At 38.5% G+C, this 15,521-nt stretch overlaps 1 protein-coding gene across 3 annotated transcripts; it reads right to left on the reverse strand.

Annotated features, from left to right (window-relative positions):
• Positions 1-1,006: 1,006 nt before the first annotated feature.
• atcaya (ATCAY kinesin light chain interacting caytaxin a) lies at positions 1,007-15,323 on the reverse strand. Of its 3 annotated transcripts, none has more exons than XM_081606405.1 (13): positions 15,268-15,323; positions 12,558-12,657; positions 9,097-9,155; positions 8,758-9,006; positions 7,905-8,078; positions 7,721-7,823; positions 7,500-7,631; positions 7,050-7,136; positions 6,267-6,365; positions 6,046-6,081; positions 5,769-5,837; positions 5,590-5,648; positions 1,007-3,552 (listed from the first exon to the last, which is right to left on the reverse strand). In XM_081606405.1, exons 2-12 carry the CDS (start codon positions 12,632-12,634, stop codon positions 5,621-5,623), a joined length of 1,113 nt encoding a protein of 370 aa, XP_081462531.1. In that variant the 5' UTR covers positions 12,635-12,657; positions 15,268-15,323; the 3' UTR covers positions 1,007-3,552; positions 5,590-5,620. The 3 variants fall into 3 exon arrangements, with proteins under 3 accessions (XP_081462531.1, XP_008406150.1, XP_008406151.1); XM_008407928.3 differs by lacking the exon at positions 15,268-15,323 and adding an exon at positions 14,528-15,155; XM_008407929.3 differs by lacking the exons at positions 12,558-12,657; positions 15,268-15,323 and adding an exon at positions 10,634-11,062.
• Positions 15,324-15,521: the final 198 nt, after the last annotated feature.

A 15,521-nucleotide genomic window follows, 5' to 3' on the forward strand; every position in this document is an offset into this window, starting at 1 on the left:
TTTAGAAGCAAAAGCTTACCACACCACCAAAATAGATACAGCTGAAACCAGAAGTTTACATACACGAATAAAAACTTTTTTTTCCCTCTTCTGTTTAGGTCAGTTAAAATGACCAAAATCAAACACCCAAAGCCTAATGGAATTGTTTACGTATATGGTAGATTGATTTGCCTGTTTTTAATAGGCCTACTATAAAAAATTATAAATTCAAAAATATATTAATTATATGAACGTCAAGAAAAAATGCATTTAATATTGCATTACTTTCTGAGTGTCAGTTCTTGTGACACATTTATCTCACATATGTGTGTCAGGTATTTGAGGACAGTGAGCTTTTTTATTAGCAAGTTAAATGGAAACCCAGTAATTGGGCCACATGTCAGTGGTTCAAATGGGAATTAGGGTAATGATATGCTGCCTGCCGAATTATTTTCTCTCTGTCATAAATGTTTTATTTAAATCAAAAATAAAATGTTCATGTCTGTAAAGTCGGGTTACATGCAGGAAAGTAACTGCTTTAATTGAAATTTAATTCAATATACAATCATAAAATGTTGCCCTGTGCTTACTATTGTCTCTACGTGTCTGGACTTTGAATACTTGTCCGGAGATTGATTCTTCTAGATTAATATGTGTCTCAGGGAGGGCTGTAGTGAATTGTGACAAATCTCTAGATCTGATGCCGTTACAAAACTCCTCCAGACCAAGATAAGACACGTCACGTTTGTCTTATCTCGACCGTCACACAGCTCTGTTCAGACACCCAGGTTACAATCTGACCAGCTGAAATGGTGAAAGGTTATTGATTTTGAGCTACTTTACAACGCATGCACACTATGTTTTCTATAAGGAAAAATTGACCATCTTCATTCTCTAAGCCTGTTGTTCAGACATAATTCCCAGTAGCTGTTTTCATAACACAGCGGTTTACAGTAGACACAGGAGCACGTTTTAGGGTCTAACAGGTCAAACCGACGAAAACGCTTTACAAACAAAAACATGCCAGGACCTTGAAGGATTTATTTTTATTTTTGCCATATTTACAGCCAGTTTTAAATCATGACAAGCAAGATTCCACATGATCATTTTAATCTGAGCAAACAATTTACAGTAAAATGATATATGTTTGTGTTGTGCTTTTACAGTCAAATTGAGAATCTTTATTTCAGAAGAGCTACAGGGCAGGTTTATGCCAGCATTTCTCATGGCATTGGTAGATCGTAAATAAAAAAGAAAATACATAATGCTTCACTTTACATTCTAGTATCTATTTAGATTTCATTTGAGTTCAACAATAGGCACTCTGTTCAGCCACAAAACCAGACTATTTGGAAACAATGCGAAAACGTGATACCTAGGGAAAAAAAAAGGTTGAACCCTTTGTGCAGAATTCCTGCTTAAAAAAAGTTAACAGAATTTGAGCTGAATTTTTTGAAACTGCTTACTTTATGCAACATGCTAAATACATGGGTTATGTTCACAACATGATAAAAAAAAAAACAGTCATTGAAAATAAAACAGTAACATTCTGTAAGGAACCAAATGCTGTAGTGTAAATCAACATCAACAACACAAACGTTACCAGGCATGTGGTTACAATGTTCTCTTCCCCTATATCAAGAGACTGTAAACAGAAAACATAACAATGAAATGGATTTTCTAATTGTTTTATCTTGTTTCAATATTTCTGCTTTTAGTAAAAACAAGTTGAAGTTGGTACTCTCCTAATGGGCAAAATTCAAAGCTGCATAAATCTTATTTATCTAAGATTAAATGAAAATACAAAATATTGCAAATAGAGTTTTCTCACCCCCATCAAATCCTTGCAGTTGGTTGATTCAGCCACAATCCCAGACCCATGCCTGCTTCTTTCAACATTTGTGAAACAATAGATCGCTGCAAGGCATATAGTCAATCCCAGTGTGATATTTTCTCTCTACTAAATACTCACCAGTCAGCTGTTATTGGTGTTACACAAAAATGGCCATGATGTGGCAAGTCTTGTAATCAAAGAGAGGGGATAGCGGACGCTGAAGGTCATAGTTTCTGCAGAATCAATCGCTACAGACCACCAAATATCATGTGGCCTAAAAATTAGCTCAAAAACTTCATTTAGAGAGCTTTGTGAAGTGGGTCTCCATGAACAAGCAGCTCCACCCATGTGTTACAGAACCAAAGATGATGGAAAACCTCTGTAGTGGTGGTGTGAAGCAAGCCAACACTGGCCTCTGTTCTTCAGAGATATGAATCAACTCAACCCGACAGAACAGCTCTGATATGAATTAGACTGTAAGCCAGGTATTCTCCAACAGTAGTGTCTGACTTCAGTAATGCAATATTGGAACAAAGATCTAAAATACCATGAAACCATAAACCTTATGTAACGTCTTCCCAGATGATCTGAAGCTGCTGCATATGCAAAGGGTGTTCTGAAATCATTTTAAACTCTTTGGATTAGAAGTAGGAAGGCAATTTCAAATGTCTGCAAACGTAGGTGAGCAAATACTTTTTGCAACGTAGTGTAAGTCAAAGCAGAAAACTAACATCTTAAAAGAAATGCATTAGAAAGAAATTAGATTTTATTCCCCATGTCCCATCTAAAGTGGAATCTCTGCATGCCCTGTGTTAGTATCTTCAGTCTACAAGAACATGAATGTGGAAGGAAGCAAAGTGAAAATTTGACTTAAAGGTTTGCCCTGTCTGCTGTCTGCAGTTTGCCCTCACCTCCAAACTAACTATGGTTCTGTTAATTTGTCTTATAGATCTTTTTCAGATTAGAAAATGCAGATGTGTAGTTATCAGTACAATGCAGGCACATCATAGTCCACAATACAGTACAAGTAATAGTTCACATAGCAACTGAGGCCAGAAAGAGAAAAGACTGACATAAAGAAATGTTGGTATATTTGGACCTTTTAAAAATACCAGAACAATTAAGACAGAGCTTGGAAAGGCCTTAAAGATACAGCAGCTATGAGGTAAAAAGAAAGAGAGATGAAGGCATCTTTCACTTTGCTACATTTGACACAATTATATGATATCTTCAAAAACCTGCAGCAAGAGAGAGCAGTTTGTTTTAGTAGTGCTCTCACTCACATAAAATCTCTCCTCCCAACATGTTGCATATTACGTTAATATTTCTGCCACTAAAGTTGGAGAAGCACTCTAACATTTTGAGCTTTAAAAAGTGCATTTTTTCAGTTACTCTGATTTATGCTTTATTATTGAATCAGAGAGAGTGATCATCTTTCTTAACATAAATTACATCACTGAAAAAAAATAACAAAATCAGTTAAATGGCTCATCATGGTCCAACAATTCAATATGAATCCCAAATCAGGTCCTGCAACAGGCAGCGACAACTTCCAATGAAAACAGCTTCTGTAACAGAACAGCCACTTGTACATTTTCAAGCTGGGAGAGTATCCCACTTTGAATATCATATGACAGAGTTGCTCTCCTTTTGACTGGGGAACAACATGAGAAATCAGCTGGTTATGCATAAAATAAGGGAGGAAGTGTCAACTTGCTAGACGTCTCTCTCCGTCACCCCTGTATGCATGCAAAGAAATGTTGGAAAGTAAAACACAGATTTTAAGGATGAATGCAAAATCTACTTGATCCTATCCATGCAAAAAATAAGCAATAATTGACTCCATTAATCTATTTATTTCATCTTTACAAAAAAAAAACAACTAAGCCCTTTTAAACAAGTCTGACTGTACAAATGACAAAATACAGATGAGGGAGTAATTAAAAGTCTTACATATCCTGGTATGAAAGTTAAAGTGGATTTTTATGTCAATATTTGTTCTCCATAATAAACAGGACATTTTTGCTGAAGCCAGTGCAGGACTCTCCAACAACAAAAATATGTTGTCATGGTGGTAACAATGGTAATGCCTGGGTTTCTGTATGTTTTTGTGCAGTGCTGAGTCTGTGGATTTGTTGGGTGGGGAAGGCTTTTCAAAGCTTTGCAGCATTTAAAGAAACGGGGAACAATAAAACATAATGGCTCAGGATATAACTGCGTTTAGGATGGCAGTGGCTCTTTGTTGGCTGCATTACTGGCTGTCACAGTTCTGGGGATCAAAGATCACTCGTTGTTTGAGGTAAAATTACAGCTAGTGGAGGCTTTAAAACTATCCCAATAATTTTTTTTTTTATTGGTGGAGACAGGGCTGAAGAGATGTGCATGATTTGTTTCATTCTGTTACAGCTTACTGTTCACCAATCGCTGCATAGAATAGTAGACCTATTCTATGCAGAGAATCGTTTTCTCTGGCAACATTTTGACACTACTCATTTGTCTTTGTATGACATTTTGAAAGTTGCATCTTGCTGTTGTGTTTACAGTGTATCTCCCAGGCTGCTGGTTGAAACCAGTTCAAACTGTCTGAAGCCAGTCTGAGCTGGTGAAATGCTCCTGCGGTGTGTTACACTACCATTCAGTCCAGTAATTTGGGTTTTAGGCAACTAAGTCATTTTTATGTTTCAGCCAGCAGCAGCTATAACATTCACATTTGTTTACCTTAAAATCCCTTAGAAAAAAAAAAAATCTAATTTACACAAAATCTAAAACGTACTATTGTCATGAAGCAACTTTTTAGATCTTGAAACTTTGTTAAAATATTAAGTAGTTGATCTAAAAGTTTTCAAAATTACAGCAGCACCACTAAAATTGTAGACATATGTAGAGCAAAGAACAGGACAATTTGGCTTTATGCAACACACATCAGAGCTATTTAAATATGCAATAGTAAATGTTTCTTATAATAAAAATGTAAAGATTCTTGTAAGGTGCATCTAAAAAACACAAATAGCTCTGATGTATGTTCATGAGCTAAAATGTTTGATTTTGAACCTTTTGATCAAAACAGAAATTTGCAAAAAATATCCATACCATCTGAACTTTTTACATGTTGTGTCTTACAGCCACAAGCTGTTTGGGGTGTACTGACACAAAGTAGTGGATATCATTTATTATGCAACTTGCATTCAGTCTCCAAGTCATTTTTACTAGCTGCAGTTGCATGGGGAGTTTTGTCCCCATCAGATTTGCATATCTGAAATTGTTTGCCCTTCCTTCTGTGCAAAACAAATCAAGCTCACTCACACTGGATGTAGAGCATCCATGGACATAAAGTTCACCAACGCTCAGGGGGATTTAGGTTCTGAACTTTGACCCATCAACACCATCCCTGCTGAAGAAAATTATCCCCGCAGCATAACATTGCTACCACCAGGTATTACCATGGGGATGGTGTGTTCTTGGTGATATGCAGGCTTGCGATTTTATTTGTAATAAATTTGAAAACCAACTTCTTCTTATTCTGTACTACTTTTTGTGGCAAATCAAGTCAAACTTAAGATAAAATCAAATTTGCCTTGATGAAATATAAAAAAACGATTAATGGGGTTATAAATATGTATTTCATGGTAAACATACACAACTCTGTAAAGTGCAATCCGCAGGCTGGAGTTTAATTTTTGAGTGGAGACGTATGTAGTCGGTAATGTGATAAACTCATTACAGAACAGAGTCATCTTGTGGCTAAAATAGGAAAAACAACAGGGGGCTCATTTTACCTGCACTTTCAAGGTCTTGTCCTTCTCACAATCATTGCTCCACAATCATTGATTTTGGCCTGAAAAATAGAAAAACAAAGACCAGTGAGAACTTCTAAAAGCAGGGCACCAGAAACCTGAGTCAGATGTGTATCCACACTGTAAAATATGCCAGGGTTCAGAAGCGTATGGTCCTGTACCTCACAGAGCTTTTAATTGGCCCCTGTGGGACTGACTGCTGCTCTTGCTGTCGCCGCTCCTGCTCCATCCTGCACACCCACACGAACACATAAAAACAGCTTTCCTATGCATTTCTGGTGGTGCCCACTTTTGTAAGAATCCAGAGACAATTGTGTGCAACAGGTAAATAAATTTAAAACCCTTAAGCAAAGGTTTGGATGCTATCAAGTTTGATGGATATGCATGAGGGTTAATGCGTTGTCATTTAAACCACATAAAATAAATCTGTATTTTTACCTTTCTCTCCGGGCTTTAATCCTTTCTTCATCATATCTAAAACAAGTAGAGCGCAGTTACAACCTTTAAATCTAAGAGTAGGAGTAAGCCCATTAAACCTATTATTTAAACAGATCAGCGGGGAGTTTCTTTTCGGTACATTTACATGAATCATTGTTTTACAGCTGTAGTAACTGCTGTTTGTTTTCCTTCAGCTCCATCTAGTGGTCAAATGTACTTACTGCATCACACACTCGGGAACATGGACGTGCTCCATGGGAACAATCTCTGCAAGTTCATCCAAACTGTGGACGTACTGGATCTTATTCATGAACTTCACACTGCAGAAAGTGACAGAGGGAAACAGAAGAGTTGCAGCAAATAGCAGCCATATGACTCATTACTTACCACTTGTGTTTTTGTATTGGATCACTTTTATTGATCCCGATAGTCCCTAATTTGGTTTTAATTTGGTCTCGGTTCAGTAGAGGACCTGAACTAAATCAGAATTAAAGCTTGATTTAGTTTCAGTTGACCAGTTGATGCTAATTTGTTTAACATAATCAAGACGGAGAACAAGCATTTGATAATCTATAGCTCAAAATCAATACTTAAAATGGTAAAAATTCGGTTTTAGGTTTATGAAACCATTTTCTAGTTTTGAAATGCTGAGTGGAAAAGAAGAAACTCGCCCAGAGCAGCATGTGCTAGACCTGCCAGCAGTGTGCTGTAGGTATAGAGAAGAGCATCAACGCATTAGATACAGCACGAGGTGTGGCAACACGTGTGAGCCACAGATACAGGAAGATGTCCTATCTACAGAGCAGCCTGAAGATGGCAAGCTTCCAAACAGATAATACTGAGTGCTTAAAGTTGCATGGTAAAAAATGAAACCACTTGCAAAGGGGGACACTGCAGGATTTTCTAAACCTCAAATAAACCTTCGATTGAGCACTGATGATACAAATAAGCCCATTGTTGTCTTTCATGATGGAGGCATTCAGAGATTGCCTTGCTGCTGTTACCTGATGAAAGGCCTGGATATCGCCAAAACTGTGCGTATAAACCATGTAGGATGAGCGATGACCAGAGACTTGAGGTTCTTCCTCAACCTGCCATTGTAAAAATTAAAACAGAGTGAATTAAAGGTCATGTTTTCCAGATATAAGTGAACATTCAACGGAAATTAGCAGACATAGAAGACACTGAACACTAATCACTGGTTTCCCAACCCCTTCCTGTTCTAAATGCAGCCGTGAGTTACCTTCAGCTTACTGATGGACAACATGACAGCTTCTATTGCTGTCTCTGTCAAATGTGTCATTATCACACATTTCTCTCTGACCTTGGAGAAAAATATTTGTTGGTTTTAAAGAGCAGAGCGTCCCTAATGCAGCTTTCAGGATAAGAATTCAAAACCCAAGTCGCTACTGAATGTTAGTCTTCTTACTATACTGTATTTCTCATTTGCTTACCTTCTGTCAATCATTTGGTAGCATTTTTTCAGCCAGCTGATTCCAGGCATCTTACTCCGAGGGGTGGCTCCATTCATGTAAATGATCAAGTAGTCTTCGGCCACCAGCATCTCAAGACTGCTGACCACATATCTGCAGGTGGAAAGAGTGAGAATTTACTTTATGGTTGCAAGTTTACAATATTTTTAAAAAATCTGATCTGATCTAACGAACAGGCGTACAGAAAGAGGTTTTCCATGATGTAGTGGTAGTCTGGACAGCTGCTGTCAGGCAGGTAACAAGCAGAGAACACAATGATGGCATTCAGTCCTTCTCCATAATAACCTGATGAGGGAAACAAAGAATAATCCTTCTGAGTTAATATCTTTAAATCAAATGTCCAAACATTGTCCAGCAGACACCGACCTCCGTGTGTGATGACCCGGAGGTACGGTTTGATGATCTGCATATCGATACGGTGCTCCTGCTCTCCGATAATCACAGTTCTCCACAGTCGCCCGTTGTTTGCATTCCCATCCTCAGCCGGCGCTCCGGAGCCTCCACCCGGACCCGCTTTGGCTGAAGCCACCGGCGTGTCATCTGGACAGGAGACAGTTTGGGGTTTGAGTGAATTGCTTTGGCCAAAGTAGAAATCTGAAGCATTATGTCCCTTTTATTTGGCTTTTTGGATACCAGCCAATTTAGGATGACCTGGCTAACACAACTGCTGATGACAGATTTTGCCATGGACATAAAATTAGATTAAAATCATGGAGATAAAGAGGGAAAACATGAAAAGTACAAATAGATGGACTCAAAATAAAATCTGCTTAGTTGCCTTGTGCTTGTGCAAAGTCATCAGAAGAATGTGTACATGGAAGGTAACTTTTAGCAGGGTAGTTATTGATTAACTTATTTTATTAAAACTGACTATGACATGTTCTCTAGCTGAGCTTTTGCTGAAAGGTGTGGGTAAATTTGTTGCCACGTTTTATTTTTATCATTAGCATATCAACTTATACAAAGATTTAGAGCCTCTTTATTAATCATCTGTGAGTCCAGATTGGAGGATCCAAGGTTTTTGATCATAAAGTCAACTGATGGAAAAAAATGCCTTTCATTTGTTCACTTTGAGATGATTTAGTTTTTAGAGAAACTGGTTGCAAAACACAGCACACAATAAGGAAAAACTTTTCTGAAAAGATGTAGCTTTGTTTTCTAAATCATTGACCTTTCTTTTTCTGATTAAAAACTGTGCATATACGAATTTACTACCTACCTTCCCACTCAAGGTCATTGCCGTTGGTTATGAACTCCAGTGAATCTGTTTCATCTGGTGTGTCAATGTCATCCACATTGATGTCCAGGTCATCTGGGGTGTCCAGGAAATCATCTGACAGCAGAGAGCCTTCACTTTGATCCAAGGACAGATTCATCTCAGGGGCCACCAGGGTGCGCCGTTTGCGGTGAGACGAACCCACGCCACCGCCTCCTCCAGGTGGGCTTACGTGTAAGGAATTAGGAGGAGCTTCAGCAATAAATTAAAAAGCAAGACTCCTTTTATGGCAGATTCAATCAGCATTACATCAATACTAGCTAGTGATAGTTCTGTACTTACAGACTCTGTTGTCTGTGAGTCCACAGGAGGGGTCCATATCTCCGTACTCAGGGAGAGGCCTGGAGGGAAGACAGGCCTTATTAAGTTTGGCACACCAGTCTTAAACCACAGACTCATTATGACAGGAACTGTTGTGCTTAGAGTGATGTTTAATGAACTAGTCAAAGTGGGGATCTTGCCACTGATCTGGGACAAGAGGAGTAAGCAGACGGGCAAAAGTGCTTATTAAAGTCTTGCTTTGGAGACTAGAAGATTACAGAGCCTTCATGGATTTCAGAGGACAGAATAGGGTGAGTAGAGGTAAAGAAGATAAGAAAGGGAAGATGGAAAAAAACATATTTGCATACAAAAAAGGCCCATCTTTATTCCCCTTCAAGATATTTACTGTAAAAGCAGAAAAGCACATGATTTAAAAATCTACTTCTTTTTGTTTCACATGCCTATTGTTGACATTAAGCAAGCAAAATAACGCTAACTTTTCCTGTTCTGGAAATGTCCTTTCTCATATTTCATCATACTAAAACCACAAGCTTTTATGCATACCATTGGGATTTTTATACAACAAGATGAAAGCAAAGTAGCGGATAACGTTGCAAATCGAATGGCAGTGGATACATGGCTGTCTTAATATTTTATCAACAAATAAACGTTTGAAAAATGTTGCCTGCCTTTGTCTTCAGCCACTTTTAGTGTAGTACCCCAAAATACAATCTAATTCAACCAACTGAATTCAGAATTCAAATAATTTGTGATTTAATCAAACCATAAATTCATCTGTTCCTCCAGCAGAACATCAACAGCATGCAGCCAGAGCTAAATTCAACTAGGAACCTGTGGTAAGACTTGCTGTTGACGGATACTTTACATCCAATCTGATTAGCAATTTTATAAAGAAGAATGGAAAAAAAATTTTAGAGTATAGATGTTTTAAGTTAGTAGACATAACTTGTAGGTGTAATGCAATACAAGCAGGTTTCTCTTTAAAAGTTGCTGGTAGAAAACAAATACACAGCACATTCATCATATTTTTATTTGCAAATACTTTAGAAAACCACTTATATTCCTCCTTCATCTTCACAATTATGTACTACGTTGTGTTGGTCAGTTATTTCAGATCTCAAAATAAAAATTAGGCTTTATGGTTACAACATGACAACACGAGAAAAAGTTTCATTTTGCAAGGGGCAGCAAAAAGATGTGTTTTTGTAATACCAGCTGGGCTGTTCTATACATTTGATTTTAGTGCACTATAAAAAACAGTTCTTATGTACATTGTGTGACTGCATGTGGTTCTCACAAGCCCGAAACACACAGACTGCAGTTCAGAGAAGCAGGCTTGAGTCTGACTCCATAATCCCTGAGGACTCATGCAGCGATTACTGGTGCAATGCCTCCTTTGTCCAAAATAAAGCCTTTCTGCAAAAATGAGGGCTCACTGCAGGATACTTGATCATTTTTAACAAAAGGAACAATCTTCCCTTTTCTTCATCTTTGCATCAGGACCAGTCTATGAACTCAAATAACAAATGAAGCTTACCTGCAGAAGAGAGAACGATGCAGTTTTTGTCAGAGCCGATTCAGTTAAGCTTTTTGACCTCACACACATCTATATTAGGTTTGCTTGCTCATTCCCCTTCCGACCAGCTTGTGGGGGGAAAAAAACATTAAAGCAGAGCATCTATCTGTGCTATTTAACTGCTGTCACTGCCTGTGTCTTTGGACAAAAGCTGCAACCATTTTCCTAGGGTGGTGTTGTTGATCATTCACTGCTGATGCATCACATGACGTAGGCTCAAACCATTTACGAACGGAGCTGCACCTGCTCCCCTGCTTCCTGCCTTCCTATTTGATGAGGAATAAGGAAGGAGGGAGGAGGAGGAGGGAGCCCAGGATTGATTTCCACCACAGAAACCCTGCTACTTCATTTTCTCCCAATAAGCTCCGCATTCCAGCCTGCACACATCGCCTAGCCATTTCTTTTCCTATGCTATTGTAGCCGACAGGAAATTACAAAAGACTCTTTGCTGTTGCTGTCTTGAGGATATAACTATATATCTTTGTTTTATACACTCCATTGTAACATCCCATAAAGAAAAATGTACGTTCAATATTTTCTACTCTTATCTCCTACTTTCCCTTGAAATAATTTCCCCCCACCTTTCTCCCTCACCATTCATCTACTGTAAGACAGATTTGCACAGTGCAAGATCAATAGATTCTCACAGCTATTGAGCAGTTCTTCTCCACTGCTCCTCCAGAGTTACCAAGGGAGTCTTGGCAGCTTGTCTCATTCAATTTCTCCATGCCCAGCTTTTTAGTTCAGGTGGATGACTTTGTCTTGGTAAGCTTGCAGTTTTGTCATACTTTTTCCATTTGATGGATGTTTTGGAAGATTTTCAAAGCTTCAAATATTGTTTAATATGCTAATTGATTTACTGTTGTCTAAAGTTTTATTTCTAAACTCTCTGCTGTGTTTATGATGCTGTCTGTTTGCTAATGTTCTCCAACAAACCTGTAGAGCCTTCACAGAGCAGCAGTATTCATGCTGAGGTTAAATTACCTGTAGACTTGATTTATGAGTTGAATAACTTAGCAAGCCATTTAATTATTTTATGTAGCCGTATCAGGAAAAGGGGGTTTAAATACAAATGCATGCCACACTTTTCAAAATTTGTGTTTGAAAAAAAAAAGGTTTTGACCTCAAAATTGAGTTGCATTGCGTCGTCTCATAAAATGGCAATAAAATACACTGAAGTTTCTAGTTTCAACGTGTGAAAATGTGAAGCAGTTAGAGGGATGTGAACTCCATTTCAAGTCCAGCTATGATCACTGAACATAACTGGACACATGATAACTACATATACACAAGCAAAGTAAAATTATTTAAAAAAAAAGAGTATGTTTGCAAAAAATTAAGATAGATCTTTACATATTGTTCAGACATGTTCATCTTGAGGGCTGCACAGTGGCGCAGTTGGTAGAGCTGTTGCCTTGCAGCAAGAAGGTTTTGGGTTCGCGCATGTTCTCCCACGCATGTTCACCCAGGCATGTTCTCCCTGTGCATGTGTGGGTTTTCTCCGGGTACTCCGGTTTCCTCCCACAGTCCAAAAACATGACTGTCAGATTAATTGGTCTGTCTAAATTCTCCGTAGGTGTGAGTGTGTGTGTGCATGGTTGTTTATCCTGTGTGTCTCTGTGTTGCCCTGTGACAGACTGGTGACCTGTCCAGGGTGAACCCTGCCTCTTGCCCGGAATGTTAGCTGGAGATAGGCACCAGCACACCTCACGACCCCACTAAGGGATAAGGGTGTAAAGAAAATGGATGGATGGATGGATGGATGTTCGTCTTGAAATAAAAATATTGTTACATAGCTTGAATCTGTCAACATCAATCTTTGTGCATCAATCTTTCTCACGTCAGTAAAAGTTTTATGAAATAATACTAAATACAAGGATCTGACCTGGGAAAGTCTTCATCCTGCCACTCGTCTTTTACTTCCATGTGCTCCATTCGTAGAGTTGCTTCCGTTGTGCCCATCCCTCGGAGGGAAGAACACAGATCTGGACAAGTGTGGAAAAACGTCTATTAATCAACAACATTTATGTGTTTCATGTTAAGATAAAACTTACTGCAAGGCTAGAGAAACATCTTGCCCTAAACACTGCCCTAATGGAGGGGTTTTTGATAAAACAATTAACTCTCTTTCACTACAATTTATAGGCTGAAACCATTATGGATCACATAGTTTTTCAAACCCCTGCCCACAAAAGCGCATGTGAGACCCATGTGACAGACTGGGAAAGAGCCCGTTTTCTGGGCTAGGCTCCCCTCAAAGTCGAGCATTACGGACAAACTTCCTTCAACATGAAATTTAAGAGGCCAGTGTGGAGCACCATGTTCTGGCTTAATCCTCCCTCTTTGCTCCGTAATCCTTCCACACTGCTACCTTTTGATCTCCATCAACACAGGAGGCTTTATTTTACAGAAATAACATTCATTCACCCGTCCACTAAAGGCTGAAAATATGTGACATTCTGATGAAATGTGAGGGGAAATACAGAGCCTAATAACTGACTGCACAACAGGCGGTGACAATAGGTCTTCTACTGCTTTGAATTTACTAGATCCAACAATGATGTCAAGAAATATGAAAGTGACACACCTGACTTCTAGGTAAAATCAGTCTGTATAGCTGGTGGAAGTTTTCTACCCTTGTGTTAATGGATTTTGTGAAAATGTTGCAACAATTAAACACAGAGAAATATTGCCGCAGACTGGAATGAAAAATCAAATGCTTCCGAATCTGTGTAAAAATCCATCAAAAGTGGCTCATCCCGCTGTAGTGTTTACTAATACCCGCTTCATTCTTGCACCTCTTGTCATCTCTTCAACACAATTATAAAAAAGGCTGAATTAGTCATTGTATTTCCCTTTGTTGTGGTGTTATGTGAAATCCTGCAATAAATGCACACTTAATTTTCCACAGTTTCTTTATTGTCAGTTTTTTTAATGTAAAAACTGGATAGATTTTTAAGCACCACTCACTAGTAAACGTTTAATGTTTTTTTCTGGTTGCACTGGAGCCAAATAACATCATGTTCTCTTGATATTAAATCGATTATTTTTGAGGAGTTTCTGCAGTTTGGCAGATCATTTCAAAATCCTCAATTAAGGTAATATTTAGGAACAGAGAGCCTGAGTGGAGTGAAGGTTTGCAAATATATAAAGCACATGTAAGAGCTGTACCATGAACTGACCAGAGCAGATGAATTCATTCCCCTCAATGTTAGTCAAGGAAACTGCAACACACAAGATTCAACCAAGGTATGCTATGGCTACAAGAGAGGTCAACATCCCTTTAAATGCATAAAAAACAACACCTGTATATATTAGAAAAGACATAATGAAGACATTTCTCAAAAATACTCAACCAGTAAGGTTGGATATTGCATTTTTAATATGAATGTGATCACAGTGTTTTTGGCACCAGTACTTGTGAATAAAGGTAATCTGGATGTTCACAGATCTTTGGTCATGAAGAATGAAGCAAAAATTATAGGATGCACCATTAAATCCTATTTGGAAGTAACATAGACAAATTGATGTTTATCTTAAGACAATGAAAAAATGTACAGTTATGCAAAAAAAAATGTGTGTATTAGTTGAAGATGCAACACTTCAGTCCTTTCTTTCATCAAAATCCAATACAATCATAGTTACTATGCATCAACTTTACAATAAAATGGCTCCACTGCCTTTGTAGGTCACCCCAAACCGAACATCCCGGGAAAAAATATTTAAATAATTTTAGATATTAATAAAAAAAAATCTAGTATTTGTATTATCAGTACCAGAAGTCTGACCTGTGCAGCAAGCAGTATTTTAAAATGCTAAATAAAGCGTGTGTGTTTGAGTAATGCGTTTACTCACATGAACGGTGAGAGATCCAAATCTCCCTCAGGTCTATGTCTGAGTGTCTTTTTCCTCGTTGGTCACAGATGCAACAATTTCAGGCAAGAATCTCCCATTTCAACTGAGAAGCATGGGTCAGTCTGTCTTTCATTAATTTATATGCATACACACTCAAGCAAAGCAGACACAGTCCTACAGTGTCCTCAGTGTCAGCAACTAGCAGGCAGCAGGTGTCTGAAGACAGGGGAGACCTCTGTTGTGGATCACCCCTCCTCTCCTCCAGCTCCGGCCACCTTTGTTGGAGAGAGATTGGCCGTGACGAATGAGCCCACAGCCCGCTTCTCAATCCACCAAGACACAAAATTCCTTTAGTGGGAATGCATCTGCTCTGGCACCATGGTCGTTCTCTCTATCTTCCATTTTTGTCTTCATGTGTATTCATGTACAACCTCACAATTTCATCAGTTCCAAATCGTTTCCCTTTAAACAAAATCCTCCACGACACCAGTTTAATTGTCCCTACAGTAACTTGGGGGGAGATGAGTTTTGGTCTCCGTATCCTTTACTCTGCTGGATAATCCTGCAGTTGTTTTCTGTCGTCCTCTATGTGGCTGCTGTTCCCTGGCAACAGCATCTCTCTCTCTCTATCTCTCTCAACCCAAACCCTCTCCCCTCCCTTTCTGTCTCCTTGCCCCAATCTCTTTCACACAGCACACCACGGTTCTTCATACAACATCATACAACATGCAGTACCTTACCTCACTTTTAGCCAGCCAATCAGCTCACAGCTCCAGTTGTCCCACATTGTGACTTTTCCATATAGGCCATGTTTGTGCCCTGCACTCCAAAGTTGTTATTTGGAAAAAATAAAAATAAAATAAAATAAATAAATAAAAAATGTAGAAGAGGAAGTGTCTTCCATATTTTCATTATATGCTGTTTCAAAGTAAATTGAAATGAACAAAACACCTCTGATGACATGTTATTATTACCAAATAACTACAACCATAAT

This window comes from Poecilia reticulata, chromosome 4 (assembly GCF_904066995.2).
Source record: "Poecilia reticulata chromosome 4, P_reticulata-male-v2, whole genome shotgun sequence".
Taxonomy (NCBI): domain Eukaryota; kingdom Metazoa; phylum Chordata; class Actinopteri; order Cyprinodontiformes; family Poeciliidae; genus Poecilia; species Poecilia reticulata.

Excerpts from the sequence above, each read along its gene's own strand:
- atcaya (XM_081606405.1), bottom strand. The coding sequence starts at position 12,634 with ATGGGCACAACGGAAGCAACTCTACGAATGGAGCACATGGAAGTAAAA. Across the intron at positions 7,137-7,499 it reads TACCAAATGATTGACAGAAG|GTTGAGGAAGAACCTCAAGT; the intron begins GTAAGCAAATGA and ends TTACAATGGCAG. Across the intron at positions 6,366-7,049 it reads ATATCCAGGCCTTTCATCAG|TGTGAAGTTCATGAATAAGA; the intron begins GTAACAGCAGCA and ends CACTTTCTGCAG.